Below are 14,535 nucleotides of genomic sequence, written 5' to 3'. Positions count from 1 at the left end.
TGGCATAAATAACGTGTTTAGTCCTGTATTTTAAATTAGAAAGCAAATTGAGAAAAATAAATCTCAATTTGGTCAGTATTGTCATTTGGACAAGCAAAGCCATTACTTTAAGTTGCAGGCAAGCAAGGCAAGTCTGTCCACTGTCTCTGGTTTTAAAACTGCCCTCTAACAGGTAAAAAAAAGAAATAATTATTGATATATATTTTTTTTTATTATTGATCGATATCGATTATTAAAATATATCGCGATAGTTAGCGTTTTATTGCCCCGCCCTAATCTAAAGTACAGCCTAAGTACAATCTGAGTACAATGAGTAAACAGTGAGGTACAAATGCAGACAATGAGGTACAAAACTTTAAGGTAGTCAACAATAGCTCAGATTAATCATCATACCAAGTTGCTTTGGATAAAAGTGTCAACTAAATGACAATGTAAATGTATTATTCTTTTTCAAGTTTAAATATCAACATTATCCTCAGTCAATACTATCAAACTCCTCTGACCTCATCTGGTCTTTCCAAAGAGAAGGTTAACCATTTAAGCTTATAGCAGACTTATGAAGTTAAATCAACTATCCAGTTCGTTTTTATAGTGTAACTTTTGGAAAGAGAGTGAGGGAGATGGAGAGAGAGACAGACACAGCAGACTCCTTTATGCGCCTTCAGTCTGACTCGCAGAGCGTGCACTGGACACCGAATCTATCCGCACTGCCAGTCAGGCTACGGAGAGATTCAGATACAATTTAACACAAACGGTTGCAAAGATATTAATGTTTCACACTGCCAACAAAGTAGGCTACTGGGCAGGGGAGGAAACTAACTTTTTGGCTTACCAGCCAACTGGCGAGTATCTGATTTTTTTTACCAGACAAACAGATTTTTTACCAGCCAAAAAAAATCGCTAATTGTGATAATTACTTCTTTGTATGTCTTCGTCTAAATTGATTTTCAATCATAGTAATAATCACACCGTGTCTCTACTCTTTAAAATATTTATTAGCATAAAACATTAATAACAGTCTCTACTCTTCACAATATTAGCATAACACATATTAACATGAAAGAGGGATCCATTCTGGACTGGGTTGGGCTGAACTGGGCAGTGAAAGATGCTGGGTTGGACTGGGTTGGGCAGTGAAAGAAAAAAATCGAAGTATGTTGTGAAGTGTATAGATAGATAGATGTGAAATGTATAGATGTAGCAGTACTGTCTATCTGTATGTCGTGTATGTCATATGTTATGATGAATTGAAAATGGGGGACCCTGATGTAAACAAGACGAAAGTCTTTCTCTGGTCTGCGACTGCATCCCCTTAACAATTGTGTGTATTGAGCCGTACTGTATTGTACCCATTCTGCAATCTGTTAATAAAGTTTTCAATCAGTCAATCAAGTTAACTTTGAACCTCGGTTGTCAAGCCACGTCAATGTTGTGTATGCATCCGAGTGTTCACTGTGCCTTTAAGACGGCACGGTGGCCTTACGACAGTGCTGTGAAGTACCTCAAGTGTTGTGGTAACGTCAGTTGGGTTGGTCTGCTGTTGTGCACTGGTTGAGCTAGCCCCTTTCGTGACTGCGATGTGCAAGCCAGGGGCTTTTGAGCATGAAATAAAATGTCTAACCTTACCTCGTAGTCCGGTGCGCAATAGACTAACATACACCTCTGTAATTTAAATGTGTCCTTGCCTTGGACTCGAGAGTTGTACTAGGGTTGGATGCAGTTCCCCGTTGCTCAGTCTGTCTGTTTTCCATCTTCTGTGTTTAACGTTATCTGTTTGCGAGTGCTTCCTTGACTGATGGCCAGTACCACGGGACTTTTATTCAACACTCTATATGTCCGCGGGTTGGCCAGTACCACGGGACTTTTATTCAACACTCTATATGTCCGCGGGTTGGCCAGTACTGCGGGAACTTTTATTAAACATTATATATGTCCGCGGGTTGGCCAGTACCACGGGACTTTTATTAAACATTATATATGTCCGCGGGTTGGCCAGTACCACGGGACTTTTATTAAACATTATATATGTCCGCGGGTTGGCCAGTACCACTGGACTTTTATTAAACATTATATATGTCCGCGGGTTGGCCAGTACCACGGGACTTTTATTAAACATTATATATGTCCGCGGGTTGGCCAGTACCACAGGACTTTTATTAAACATTATATATGTCCGCGGGTTGGCCAGTACCACGGGACTTTTATTAAACATTATATATGTCCGCGGGTTGGCCAGTACTGCGGGAACTTTTATTAAACATTATATATGTCCGCGGGTTGGCCAGTACTGCAGGAACTTTTATTAAACATTATATATGTCCGCGGGTTGGCCAGTACTGCGGGAACTTTTATTAAACATTATATATGTCCGCGGGTTGGCCAGTACTGCGGGAACTTTTATTAAACATTATATATGTCCGCGGGTTGGCCAGTACTGCAGGAACTTTTATTAAACATTATATATGTCCGCGGGTTGGCCAGTACTGCGGGAACTTTTATTAAACATTATATATGTCCGCGGGTTGGCCAGTACTGCAGGAACTTTTATTAAACATTATATATGTCCGCGGGTCTTGTGCAGTGCTCTCGTGGCACTGTCAACTCGCCAGACTGGCGAGTGGTCTTCATGAATCACTCGCCAAACGTAAAAAATACTCGCATTTGGCGAGTAAAGTGGCCTAATTTCCTCCCCTGCTACTGGGTCCGTTGACTCGGAATGGAAATGAGCTGTAATTTCTGCGCTTCTCCCTCCGTCGCCACACTTGAGACCGAGTATTTAACCACACCCCTCCGAGGCGAATCTAACAATAATAAACACATTTACAAGTTGTATTACGTTTTGCAAATAAGGAAACTGATGGAGAACATTTCAAAGCACTCAAAAATGCCAATATTTTTATTTTGACCTATTTCTAAATCGCGTGACGTTTTCGGCTTTTGTGAGGAATGTTCATTGCCGGCACAATCCGACCTAGACCGTGTCAGGTCACAACTGTCCTAACGATGCTAGAAAGAACAATCAAATCACAACACTACATATCAGTGGTTAGGGAGCGAATGTAAGCTGGTGGAAACAAAGTCCTCACAACACAAATATTATAACATGTAACTGCATGCATGCATGTGTCTCTTTTTACAGTCTTGACCATGGAGGCTCCTCTCTCTCCCCGTGACTCTGGTCAGTTTGTAGCAGAGCGGAGTCGGGACGTGTTTGTGGAGGACGAGGCTGTACAGAAGGTGGCGGAGATGCTGTACTCCCTCCGTCACAGCGACGAGCTTACCGCTGGCGGTTGGAAGAAAGCCAACCCTCTAGCTCCTCCACCCACCTCTGACCAGGGGAGTAGCTTCTAATTATATGAAATACTTCTCACACTTAAAAGGATAGTTCTGATCTTTGGAACCCTAGCTCAATTTCTTTACTTACCACTAATGTTGATTGGTAGTAGAGTCCTTTCTCGGCACAATCCATGCTGTTCCTCATACCAGCTCCAGATAGTTAGCCACGAAGGTCAATGAGGTCACGCTCCTGTCTGTACAAGCTGACACTGCAAAGTAACTGCCAGTGAGCCTCAGTCAACTCGACAGACAGGAGTGTGACCCCATTGATTTTGTATTGGTCGGTGGAGCCAGAAACGCCTATTGTGCTACAGAAGGTTAACCTTTCACTACTACCACACTACAGAAGGTTTACCGTTCACTACCACACTACAGAAGGTTATATTTCGTATTGGCATCGCGTCCCGCTCTTAAGCCATACCGAGATATACCTCATCTCATGTACCTAGTGTACTCTATAAACGAATAAAACAAAAATACACCCATCACCTGCCAGGCCCCGCCCCTTTAGTGGCGTACTAGGCGTGGTCACCACTCACTCTTCCTCTATTTTCGTTTCCATCATAGCAGATGCAAGACGCCCTATGCAACTAGTTGTTATGAAAAGATTAGAGAAATTGCGTAATATTGAATGCTTACCGGAGGTTTGCTTACCCCTGGAATCTTCGGGGCATGTTCCAACGACACGTCGGGCCTATTCTGATGTTTCCTCATCTTGTGGCAGCAGATCGAGGGGCAGCGTGCGAGGTTTGGCTATCGAGCCGGCTCGCACACAGGTAGGCCCTGTGTCATCAGGCATTGATGCTAGTGTTAGTAATGCTGTGAAGTGTGTGTCGGCGCCAGGGGCTTGGTGAACGTTCCCCTGAAGTGGACGGGTTCCGGGCGATCCTGGAGCATGCTGCTAACACTAATGCTAATGCTAATGCTAACGCTAATGCTAAAATGGGTCACTGTTCTAATGTTCCCCGCCGTGGGATGTTGCCGCTTTTCCCTCCTCTTAACCGGTTCATTAATGAAGGTCAGTCGGTAGCTAATGTGGGGGGTTTTGCTGCGGGGAGGATTAGGATGCTATCAACGTTTGTTAATAGGCATGTCTGGTTGGAGCAATCTCCTCTTGGGGAAGAAGATAGGTTTTCTCTCCTCACGGCTCCTTTTTCCACAGAAGGACTTTTTGGTCGTTCTGCGGAGGCGCAGGCGGTTGTTGATCTGGGTCCCACACCTCCTCACGCTATGCAGCCAGAGGTTGGAGCACGGCCTCGTCAGCGACTGTGGCGAGGCCCTCGACAGGCGGCCATGTTTCCCCTGCCAGTGGTACCCTGGGCGGAGAGTCAACAGGGGTCCACAAGGCCGACAGCCTTGGCGGCCGAGGGATCGGCCATTTTGGGCGTACTCGGCTTGGGAAATACAAGCCGTCGTCATTCTGCCGCAAACAGCCCGCTCCCCGTTCACTCCTCTCTCCGTTACCCACGGAAGCGGGGCTCTGATCGTTTTCCTTTGGCTGCGGGCCGCAAACCTTCTTTGAAGCGCATGCGGCCCCACTTTTCGCTTCTCATGGGGACAGGGGCTGACACCCAGTTGATGGCTGAGCCTGGGTCTGTCCGTGAGAATGTTGTGCTGTCGCGTGGCTCCTGCACCACACGTTGTGTGATGGGTGAGCCTGGTGTTACGGCTGCCACTATTTACAGTGGTCAGCAGGGGGACTCGAGGCCTCTTCGGTTGAATGCTCAGCACGGGTTACCCCGGCCTCGTCTTCGCCAGGCGGGGTATCACGCTGATGTCTCCCACTCCCGTGAGAGCGGCAGTGGTCTGCAAAGAAGAGGCGAGCGTGATTTGGGTGATAGCAATATCACTACAGGGCTACGGCGTGTAGGAGCCCATGGGGTCCTCACGCCTTGCATGTCTAGCTGTAGAACAACTCCTCAGCATGCGCTAGAGGGGTGTTCAGGGGGGGAGTGTGTGTCAACCAGTTTGATGGCAGCTTCTCCCGTATCAAACCGGCCCTTTCTGTCGGGGTCCCCCCTTGGGTGCGACCTCCCTGTCCGCGTTGGCGGGTTTAGGGGCTACGCACAGCGGGAGGGACCAGGCCACCTATCTACTGTTCCTTGCGGCCCAGCGTCAGTTGACGGCGGGTGCGCTTTGAGATTATTATCACATATGGCGACAAGAATGCTGTTTGGAGGGGTGGATGGAGAGAACGTTGAGGGAGGGGCTTGTTTTGCAGTTCGCACAACCCCACCCTCCGTTTTCAGGTTTGGTACAGACCCTATTGTCAGGGTCAGAAGCAGTGACAGCCCTGGCCGACGAGATTCAATGTCTGTTGGCGAAGCAGGCTATAGTCGTGGTCCCGAGAGAGGACGCGATGTCAGGCGTCTACTCCCGTTATTTTCTGGTGCCCAAAAAAACGGGAGGGGTCAGACCTATACTGGATCTGTCCGCGTTCAATCGTCTGATTGTGGCGAGACCATTCAGGATGTTGACCGTCAAACTCCTGCTGCTTGCTGTCAGAAGGGGAGACTGGTTCACCACCATAGACCTGAAGGATGCGTATTTTCACATCCCGATTTTCCCTCCTCACAAGAAGTTCCTACGGTTCCTGTTTCAGGGCGTAGCGTACGAGTACCAGAGGTTGGAATTGAGGGCGGTCCTCCTGGTCCTCAAACGGTTCGTCCACCTGGTGGTAGGCGAGCACGTTCTGGTCAGAACGGACAGTATGACGGCAGCGGCGTATATCAACAGGCAGGGTGGGACTCGATCCATCCGCCTGCACCGGGCGGCGGTCGAACTCTGGCTATGGGCATCTCGCAGGCTGCGCAGTCTGAGGGCGCTCCACATCCCTGGTATGGAGAATGTGGGCATGGATATGATGTCTCGGGGCGGTCCTCGTTTCGACGAGTGGGAACTGCGCCACGATATAGTCAGGCAGATCTGGGATCGCTTCGGGGAGGCTTCAGTGGATCTGTTTGCGAGCCGATGCTCTCACAAGTGCCCCTTGTGATTCTCGGTCAGTCGGGCAGATCATCCCCCCTTGGGGGTGGATGCCTTCTCGATGTTTCCATGGCCGCCCGGCCTTCTGTACGCCTTTCCTCCTATACATCTGTTGGGTCAGCTGTTGGAGCGGATACGGAGGGAGCGCAGGACGGTGATCCTGGTCGCGCCGGACCGGGGCACGGCAGTGTGGTTCCCGGTCCTGATCCAGCTACTGGTAGCTCCGCCATGGCTTATTCCTTGGTCTGCGACGGCCCTCTCTCAAGCACACGGGTCGCTGTTTCAGTACCCGGTGTTGGGCCAACATCTGATGGTGTGGCTGGTGAGAGGGTAAATCTGGAGAGGATGGACCCTTCTGTGGTTGATACCATCCGGAATGCGCATGCTCCCTCCACTGTCGCGCTTTACGCGGGCAGATGGCGTATGTTCCAAGAGTGGTGTAAGGCGGGGGGCAGGGACCCGGTGTCCTGCCCCCTGGATGCTGTCCTTGTTTACCTCCAGTCTCTCCTTGATAGACTGTCGGCTTCGACGGTGAGGGTATATGCAGCAGCTATATCCTCTTATCATGAGGGATTTGAGGGTGATGTTTTGTTCAGCCACCCTCTTGTGAAGCGTTTCCTGCTTGGTGCCAGACGTGTTAAGCCGGTAAAACGCTCTTTGGCTCAGAGTTGGGATCTTCAATTGGTCCTCGGTCGGTTGTCCTTGGCCCCGTTTGAGCCTCTTGAGCAAGCGCCGTTGGAACAGCTGTCGTTCAAGACCGCGTTCTTGCTGGCCGTCACCTCCGCTAAACGTGTGGGTGAGCTTTGTGCTCTCTCGGTACGACCAGAGTGCCTGTCTTTTCGTTCCGATTGCGGTGCCACTCTGCGGCCTAATCCTGCCTTCGTGCCTAAAAATATCCGGAGTTCCTTCCGCTCCAGGGATATTGTGGTTCAGGCGTTTCATCCACCTCCTCACGCTAGTGAGTTGGAGGCGGGCCTTCACCTGTCATGTCCGGTCCGGGCTTTGGGGGTTTACCTCAGCCGTACTCAGGGCCTCAGGGCTACCGATCAGCTTTTTGTCTGTTACGGTGGTTCTCGTGCTGGTAAGGCACTATCGAAACAGCGCCTGTCCCATTGGTTGTGCGAGGGCATTGCCCTTTGCTACACGTTGGCCGGGCTGGCTCCCCCTGGGGGCATCAGGGCGCACTCCACTCGTGGGGTGGCAGCCTCTGCCGCTCTGCTGGGTGGGGCCTCGGTGGAGGACATCTGTGCTGCAGCTTCATGGTCCTCCCCGGGTCCCTTCGTAAGGTTTTACCTCATGGACATGACCGGGGGTTCTGTCTCCCAGGCGGTTCTGAGGTCTGTGGCCTCTCCTGCTTCCCGTCCTTTGGTGGGGTAGCAGGGGTGTGTGGGTATGGGCCACAGTGTGTTGTGTCACACGTGGTTCCACCTGTGCTGTGTGTTCAAGGGGTTCTAGTTCCCTCTTGTTCGCACTCGGGTGGAGTTGACTGCGCCCCCTCTTCATTAGGAAGGATGGGGTGACGGGACTCCCCTCCCCCTTGATGTGGGCTTACGGGTCCTCAGGGGGTGCATCTGTCGGGCCTCGCGTCCGCTCTACCCCATATCTCGGTATGGCTTAAGAGCGGGACGCGATGCCAATACGAAATATAATGACAGTTTATGTATATAACCTAGTTATATGAGTACTGGCTAAGCGTCCCGCTCTTAGCGTGCCCTGAGTTCCCTTGGGGAAACTTTTCTTTGGAAACGATTTTTTCCGAGGAAGAGTGAGTGGTGACCACGCCTAGTACTTTATAGTACGCCACTAAAGGGGCAGGGCCTGGCAGGTGATGGGTGTATTTTTGTTTTATTCGTTGATGGAGTACACTAGGTACATGAGATGAGGTATATCTCGGTATGGCTTAAGAGCGGGACGCTTAACGCTTAGTCGTTAACCTTTCACTACCACACTACAGAAGGTTAACCTTTCACTACCACACTACAGAAGGTTAACCTTTCACTACCACATTACAGAAGGTTAACGAGTTCACTACCACACTACAGAGGGTTAACCTTTCACTACCACACTACAAAGGGTTAACGCTTTCACTACCACACTACAGAAGGTTAACCTTTCACTACCACACTACAAAGGGTTAACGCTTTCACTACCACACTACAAAAGGGTTAACACTTTCACTACCACACTACTGAAGGTTAATATTTCACTACCACACTACAGAAGGTTAACCCCTAACTGCTCCCGATGAGCAGCTCGGCACCTTGCATGGTCGCCTCCGCCATCGGTGTGTGAGTGAGTGGGTAAATGTGAGGATCAAAATTGTAAAGCGCATTGGATAAAGGCGCTATATAAATGCACCATTTACCATTTTATGTTCCACATAATGAAGGAAGTTGTATAACATTTTTGAAAATATCCATAGTATGTCACCTTTTAATCATCCTGCCTCTTCTACTCTTCAGGCCATAAACTGGGTGTTTGTGGTGGATACCATGAACTTCTCCTTCTGGCCAGAGCGAGATGACCAGCAGTGTGAGGTGACCTTCAGAGGGACCACATACACCGGATATATGACCCTGTGTGCCGCCGTCACCAGGGCCATGGAGGAAGGTTAAGCCTAATTTATTTAAAGATAATTTCTATGCCATTACTGTTTTATTCATTAATAAAAATGTATAACTGGAACCTACATTGGGTTTTTACATGTCCATTAATATTCTGGATACTAGCTACCGTATTGATCCAAATATAAGACCATCCTCGGTTTTCAAGACTCTTGAAAAAATATTTTTTGAAGATCTTGTATTTTATAAAGAAAATAAGTATAGCCTATCTGGCCAGGATGTAGGTTATTCCTAATTATTGAATAAAAGGAGTTGGGTATAGATCCTTTAACTGAAATAGTTTAATTTACATAAGATACAAATTAGGGATGGGCAAAACTCAGAACATGACTATTCGATAGTCACTGGTAACTACCCCCCCCCTTTTATTTTCTATAATTTAATGAATATTTGAAAATGTATGCCAATCCCTAATACAAATGCAAATGTATTTGTAATTCATTTTGAGTTATTTAAATGAAATAAAAGTGAAGTTAAACTGTAGCCTACTGCTGTCTGTGAAAAGTAGAACCGTTCAATTAGACTGCGTCATTGATCATCACCATGAATTATAACTCCTCGTCAGTCCTGACCATGGTTAAACTTTGGTCTACTTTCAATTATCTGAAACCGAACGATGAGCCAGCGGATCATCCGACATCACTTTCTTTTGAAGGCCACACTGGGCTCAGTTTTTAAGCTAGTGCCAGTGATGCCATATGGATTTTGAGATAAATCCATAAACGTATGTCTAGTATTATAATAGCTTTTATTACTGGTGTGTGTTATTTGCGACTACAATATCCTGTTTTTGTGTTTCTGAAGTATGGACTAGGCTGCATGCTCATCACTCCTCTACCCTCATCCATGAGAGACCAGCATGCTCTACCCTCATCCACGAGACCAACATGCTAGTCTCTCCTCTACCCTCATCCACGAGACCAACATGCTAGTCTCTCCTCTACCCTCATCCACGAGACCAACATGCTAGTCTCTCCTCTACCCTCATCCATGAGAGACCAGCATGCTCTACCCTCATCCACGAGACCAACATGCTAGTCTCTCCTCTACCCTCATCCACGAGACCAACATGCTAGTCTCTCCTCTACCCTCATCCACGAGACCAACATGCTAGTCTCTCCTCTACCCTCATCCATGAGAGACCAGCATGCTAGTCTATCCTCTACCCTCATCCATGAGAGACCAGCATGCTAGTCTCTCCTCTACCCTCATCCCAGCATGCTAGTCTCTCCTCTACCCTCATCCCAGCATGCTAGTCTCTCCTCTACCCTCATCCCAGCATGCTAGTCTTTCCTCTACCCTCATCCATGAGAGACCAGCATGCTAGTCTCTCCTCTACCCTCATCCCAGCATGCTAGTCTCTCCTCTACCCTCATCCATGAGAGACCAGCATGCTAGTCTCTCCTCTACCCTCATCCATGCGAGACCAGCATGCTAGTTTCTCCTCTACCTTCATCCGTGAGATCGACATGCTAGTCTCTCTCCTATACGCTCACCCATAACTGCCTGCTCTGCCTTGTCTCCACTAGCCAGGGTTTAGCTGTGGCCTGTTTGGCGCACAGCGAGCATCTCCCTTGTCTTTAGAACCTGGCCAGACCTGGCTGCGAGTGTTATATCGTCATGATTTACCTTGTGTACCACATCTGGTGGTGTGAATTTTGAAAGGTTGCTGGAAACCGGCAACTTTACAAGAAATGCAATGGAGACACAAACCATACCATACCATACCATACCATACCATACCATACCATACCATACCATACTAAACCATGGCTAGCCCCAGCCAGGCTGAACATAGCTAATGGAGACAAGGCACTAGTCTCTCCTATCCTCATCCATGAGGGACCAACATGCATCCTGTCCCTCATTGAGCAATGGAGAGCAAGGCATACTTCTCTAGTTTGAGTGAGCTGGATTATTACTATTAATAAATAATATGAATTAAGAATCAGCATTATTAGTATTTAGTAGGGCTGGCCCCTATTAGTCGATTAGTCGACTAATCGGTCGAAATGAGCCGTAGCCGTATAATATATATATATATATATTTTTTTTATATCATTCTTTCCAAATGAAAAAAGAAGTGTGGCTAACGCTAATGGCACACATACCAGAGGCTAACTGCCTACGAAAACAGGCACAGAGGCACTGAAAGAGGATTTCACCCATCTAATGAACACACTAGACTAGACAAATATCAAGATGTATCCATCAGTGGACCAATTGCATGATTTTGCAGAGGACAAGAAGCCTTCAGTCGACTCCTTCAGACATTAAGCACCCCCACAGCCCAAATGGAATGATACACAAAAAAGTATTAAAAAAAATATATAATATAATATATATATATACTTTATTAAAAAAAAATAAAAAAATTGTCGACCAATAGTCGACTAACGGCACATTTTGGCCAATCATAGTCGACCATCCAAATCCTTAGTCGGGGACAGCCCTAGTATTTAGTAGTCTTACCAAATGTGCAGTGTAACTAATATATTGTACTTTGTGTGTAGAGGTCACATACTGTAGGAATGGCTATAGAATGTTTTGTTAGAAAGTTGTCTGGATCCTACATTGATCTAACCTTTATGTACAGTAAGGACCCTATTTCTTGATCCCTGTATTGTACTGCCCTGTATATTTGGTATCTCCTAAGTCCCTTTCACACATGCACTGGACTCCTGGGCCCTCATTTATCAATAATGCGTAGAAAGTGTTCTATTTTCGCTCCTACGCACGTAATTTGTCTATGCACAGAAAAATCGGGATTTATCAAACGTGCTTCCACAGGTCGTACGCACACATGCAAGTACTCTGTGTTGATAAATAACAATTGTTCTTACCGTCTATGCTTGTGCACGATTCTAAGTATTTGCATACAGAACCGCCCTTAATCAACCATATGGTAATTAAACACCCCCATGGGAACATGCATTAGATTAGATTATTTAATGACCACCCAGCCAGGCTGGTGGAATTTGTTTTCAGTGCATTACAGCATTGTTCCAACATAGAACATATAACATCACTTACAATTAGGGATGTCCGATATTATCGGCCGATATTGGCATTAAAATCTGATATCGGAAAATATTGGTATCTGTTTTCAATTTCTTTTTTATTTTTAATATTTTTTACATTTCTATAACCTTTATTTACCCAGGCAAGCAAGTAAGAACAAATTCTGATTTTATTTATTGTCAAAAGTATGCATAATGTTATGTTAATTCCACAACAAGACTTTATGTAATGTTAATTACCTGAAATTATTCAGTTTTTTTGGGGGGGGGGGGAACCCTGCATATATCGGTATCGGTTGATATCGGTTGATATCGGTATCGGAAATTAAGAGTTGGACAATATCGGTATATCGGTATCGGTAAAAAAGCCAATATTGAGCATCCCTACTTACAATACATACATACTACATGCAGTTAAATACATAGATACATAATTACAAAGACCACAATATCACAGTTTATGTCCATAACAACAGAGGTAGGGGGGTTGCTACAGGGAGTTCAGTGTCCGTATGGCAGTGGGGAAGAAGCTGTTTTTAAAGTGGGATGTTTTGGTAGTCAGGGATCTGTAACGCCTCCCGGAGGGCAGCAGCTGGAAGATATGGTGTGCTGGGTGAGTGGGGTCAGAGATTATTTGACTTTGGCGGTGGAGTGATTCGAGTGATGGGAGGAGGGTGCGGATTATTTTGGAGGATTTATTGATTATTCTTTGCAGTTTGTTTTTGGAGTGAATGTCCAGACTGCTGTACCAAACTGTTATGGAGAAGGTGAGGATGCTTTGTATGATGGCCTGGTAAAAACGGAGCAGGAGAGGTTATCTGATTCTGTATTTTTTGAGCTGGCGGAGGAAGAAGAGTCTTTGATTGGCTTTTTTGTGGATGTGGTCTATGTTGGTTTTCCATTTGAGGTTGTTGCTTATGTGGGTGCCAAGAAATGGGTTTGCCGGAGATGGATACAGGGGTTTTGGGGTTTGGCTGGCGTCTGAAGTCGATGATGAGTTCTTGGGTTTTAGATGAGTTGAGGAGGAGGTTATTGTCTGTGCACGAGGTGACTGTATGGTTGATCTGTGTGTATGGTATTATGTTTCATTGTTGTCCATTATGAGGCCTATGATGGTTGTGTCATCTGCATATTTGTAGATTTTGACGGAGTTGTGGAGGGATATGAGCAGGTTGGTGTATGTTTGTGGAATGTGGAATAATGTCTAAGCGAACTAAAAAGAGAAACTTCACTGAGAGCGAGATTGATCACAGAGGTCATCTAACCAACAAATTGAAGCAACAATCTTATTTGGAAACATGACACAAAATAATATCCTGCTTTTTATTTTGAAAAATCATATGATTTTTTTATATTTTTTGAGAATAAATAAATCCAATGAAGTTGTCAATTTCAGACAACTCTTCTGCGCGCCGGGAGCCGAGGGTGTTGACTGACGCAGTCCTACAGAACCAGCACAGCAAATAAATGACAAGCTGACCCGACATTTGCACTGTAATGATGACTGAAATGAACACGTCACTGAAGCAAATTGCTACCTGTGCAACCCAATGGAGAATAAAAACTCGTAACCACTATTTTGTGCTTGCGTTTACATTTGCGGTGATAACCATATACTGTAAAATAAATGCCTTTTTTTGTTTATGTTTTTTCAAGTTAGATTAAGACCTTGCAAGGGTAGACTTACTTAAAACTGCTGTATGATCCTCTTGACTGAATTGCTGCAGCTTTTGGAGGTGCCAAACGAGCACAGCCACCAAACTTTCAGCAGGCCAACTGTGCTCTATAATGGCTCTTGTGCGCGCGTGAGCCTGTTATAATTGCGCTCCTTTTGGGTCATTGGGTTGGTCAGAGTCATTAACCACGGCTTCAGTGGATAACCCCGATCACCTGCATTTAAGTGATATTTTTATTACAGGTACGCCAGTAATAAAATAACATTATTGAGTCGTCCGTTCCTCCCGGCCACCGGCAACAACATTTATCAGCCAAATGCGCATCGCAGATTATCTGTACATTGACCGAGTGGAATCCCATTCTCTTCACATAACTGCATTTGTTTATTGATGGAGCTTTGACAGCTACATGGGTACAGTCTATTGCTCCGATGATGTTGGGTAACCTGGCGTAAAATCCTCTCTTGACCTCGGCCTGCTGTTATTATTGATATATGGGTATTGTATGTAATTGGGGGTTGGGGAAATTATGACATCCAACACTGCAGGCATAATCCTGCTCATGGAGGGTTGGGAAATGCCCGATCTCCAATCTCACGCTGGACCGTGCCGGTGGCCAATAATCCCAGAGTGGAGAGGACTTGAATGTGCACAGGGATGGCATACTTGCGTTTTGTTCCACGCTCCAATTTGGGTCCCAAATTGCGGTACAAATCAAGGAGAATGTGTCTCGGGTAGCAGACTCTACTTATGTTCTCTCTGCAAATAGACTGCCCTATCTCTGAAAACACGCTCCCCGCGACGAGTCTTCCGATAACGCAAGATAAACCATGCTGCATTCATTCGGAAAGACCTATTCCAAATGCTATTTATAGGGTTTGACAATAATTACAC

The 14,535-nt window shown here is 46.3% G+C and overlaps 1 protein-coding gene across 1 annotated transcript in view; it reads left to right on the top strand.

The window, feature by feature from the left end:
• The window catches only part of qng1 (Q-nucleotide N-glycosylase 1), a 39,656-nt gene that overhangs the window by 10,381 nt on the left and 14,740 nt on the right, over window positions 1–14,535 (top strand). Inside the window, exons 2-3 of the mRNA XM_084321277.1 lie at window positions 3,140–3,337; window positions 8,785–8,931. Coding sequence (XP_084177403.1) covers window positions 3,148–3,337; window positions 8,785–8,931 — 337 coding nt within the window. The 5' untranslated portion in view covers window positions 3,140–3,147. The remainder of the gene's footprint in view (window positions 1–3,139; window positions 3,338–8,784; window positions 8,932–14,535) is intronic.

Source organism: Notolepis coatsorum (genome assembly GCF_963971535.1).
Source record: "Notolepis coatsorum genome assembly, chromosome: 1".
In the NCBI taxonomy this organism is placed as follows: Eukaryota; Metazoa; Chordata; class Actinopteri; order Aulopiformes; family Paralepididae; genus Notolepis; species Notolepis coatsorum.
This window is presented reverse-complemented; position numbering and strand designations above follow the sequence as displayed.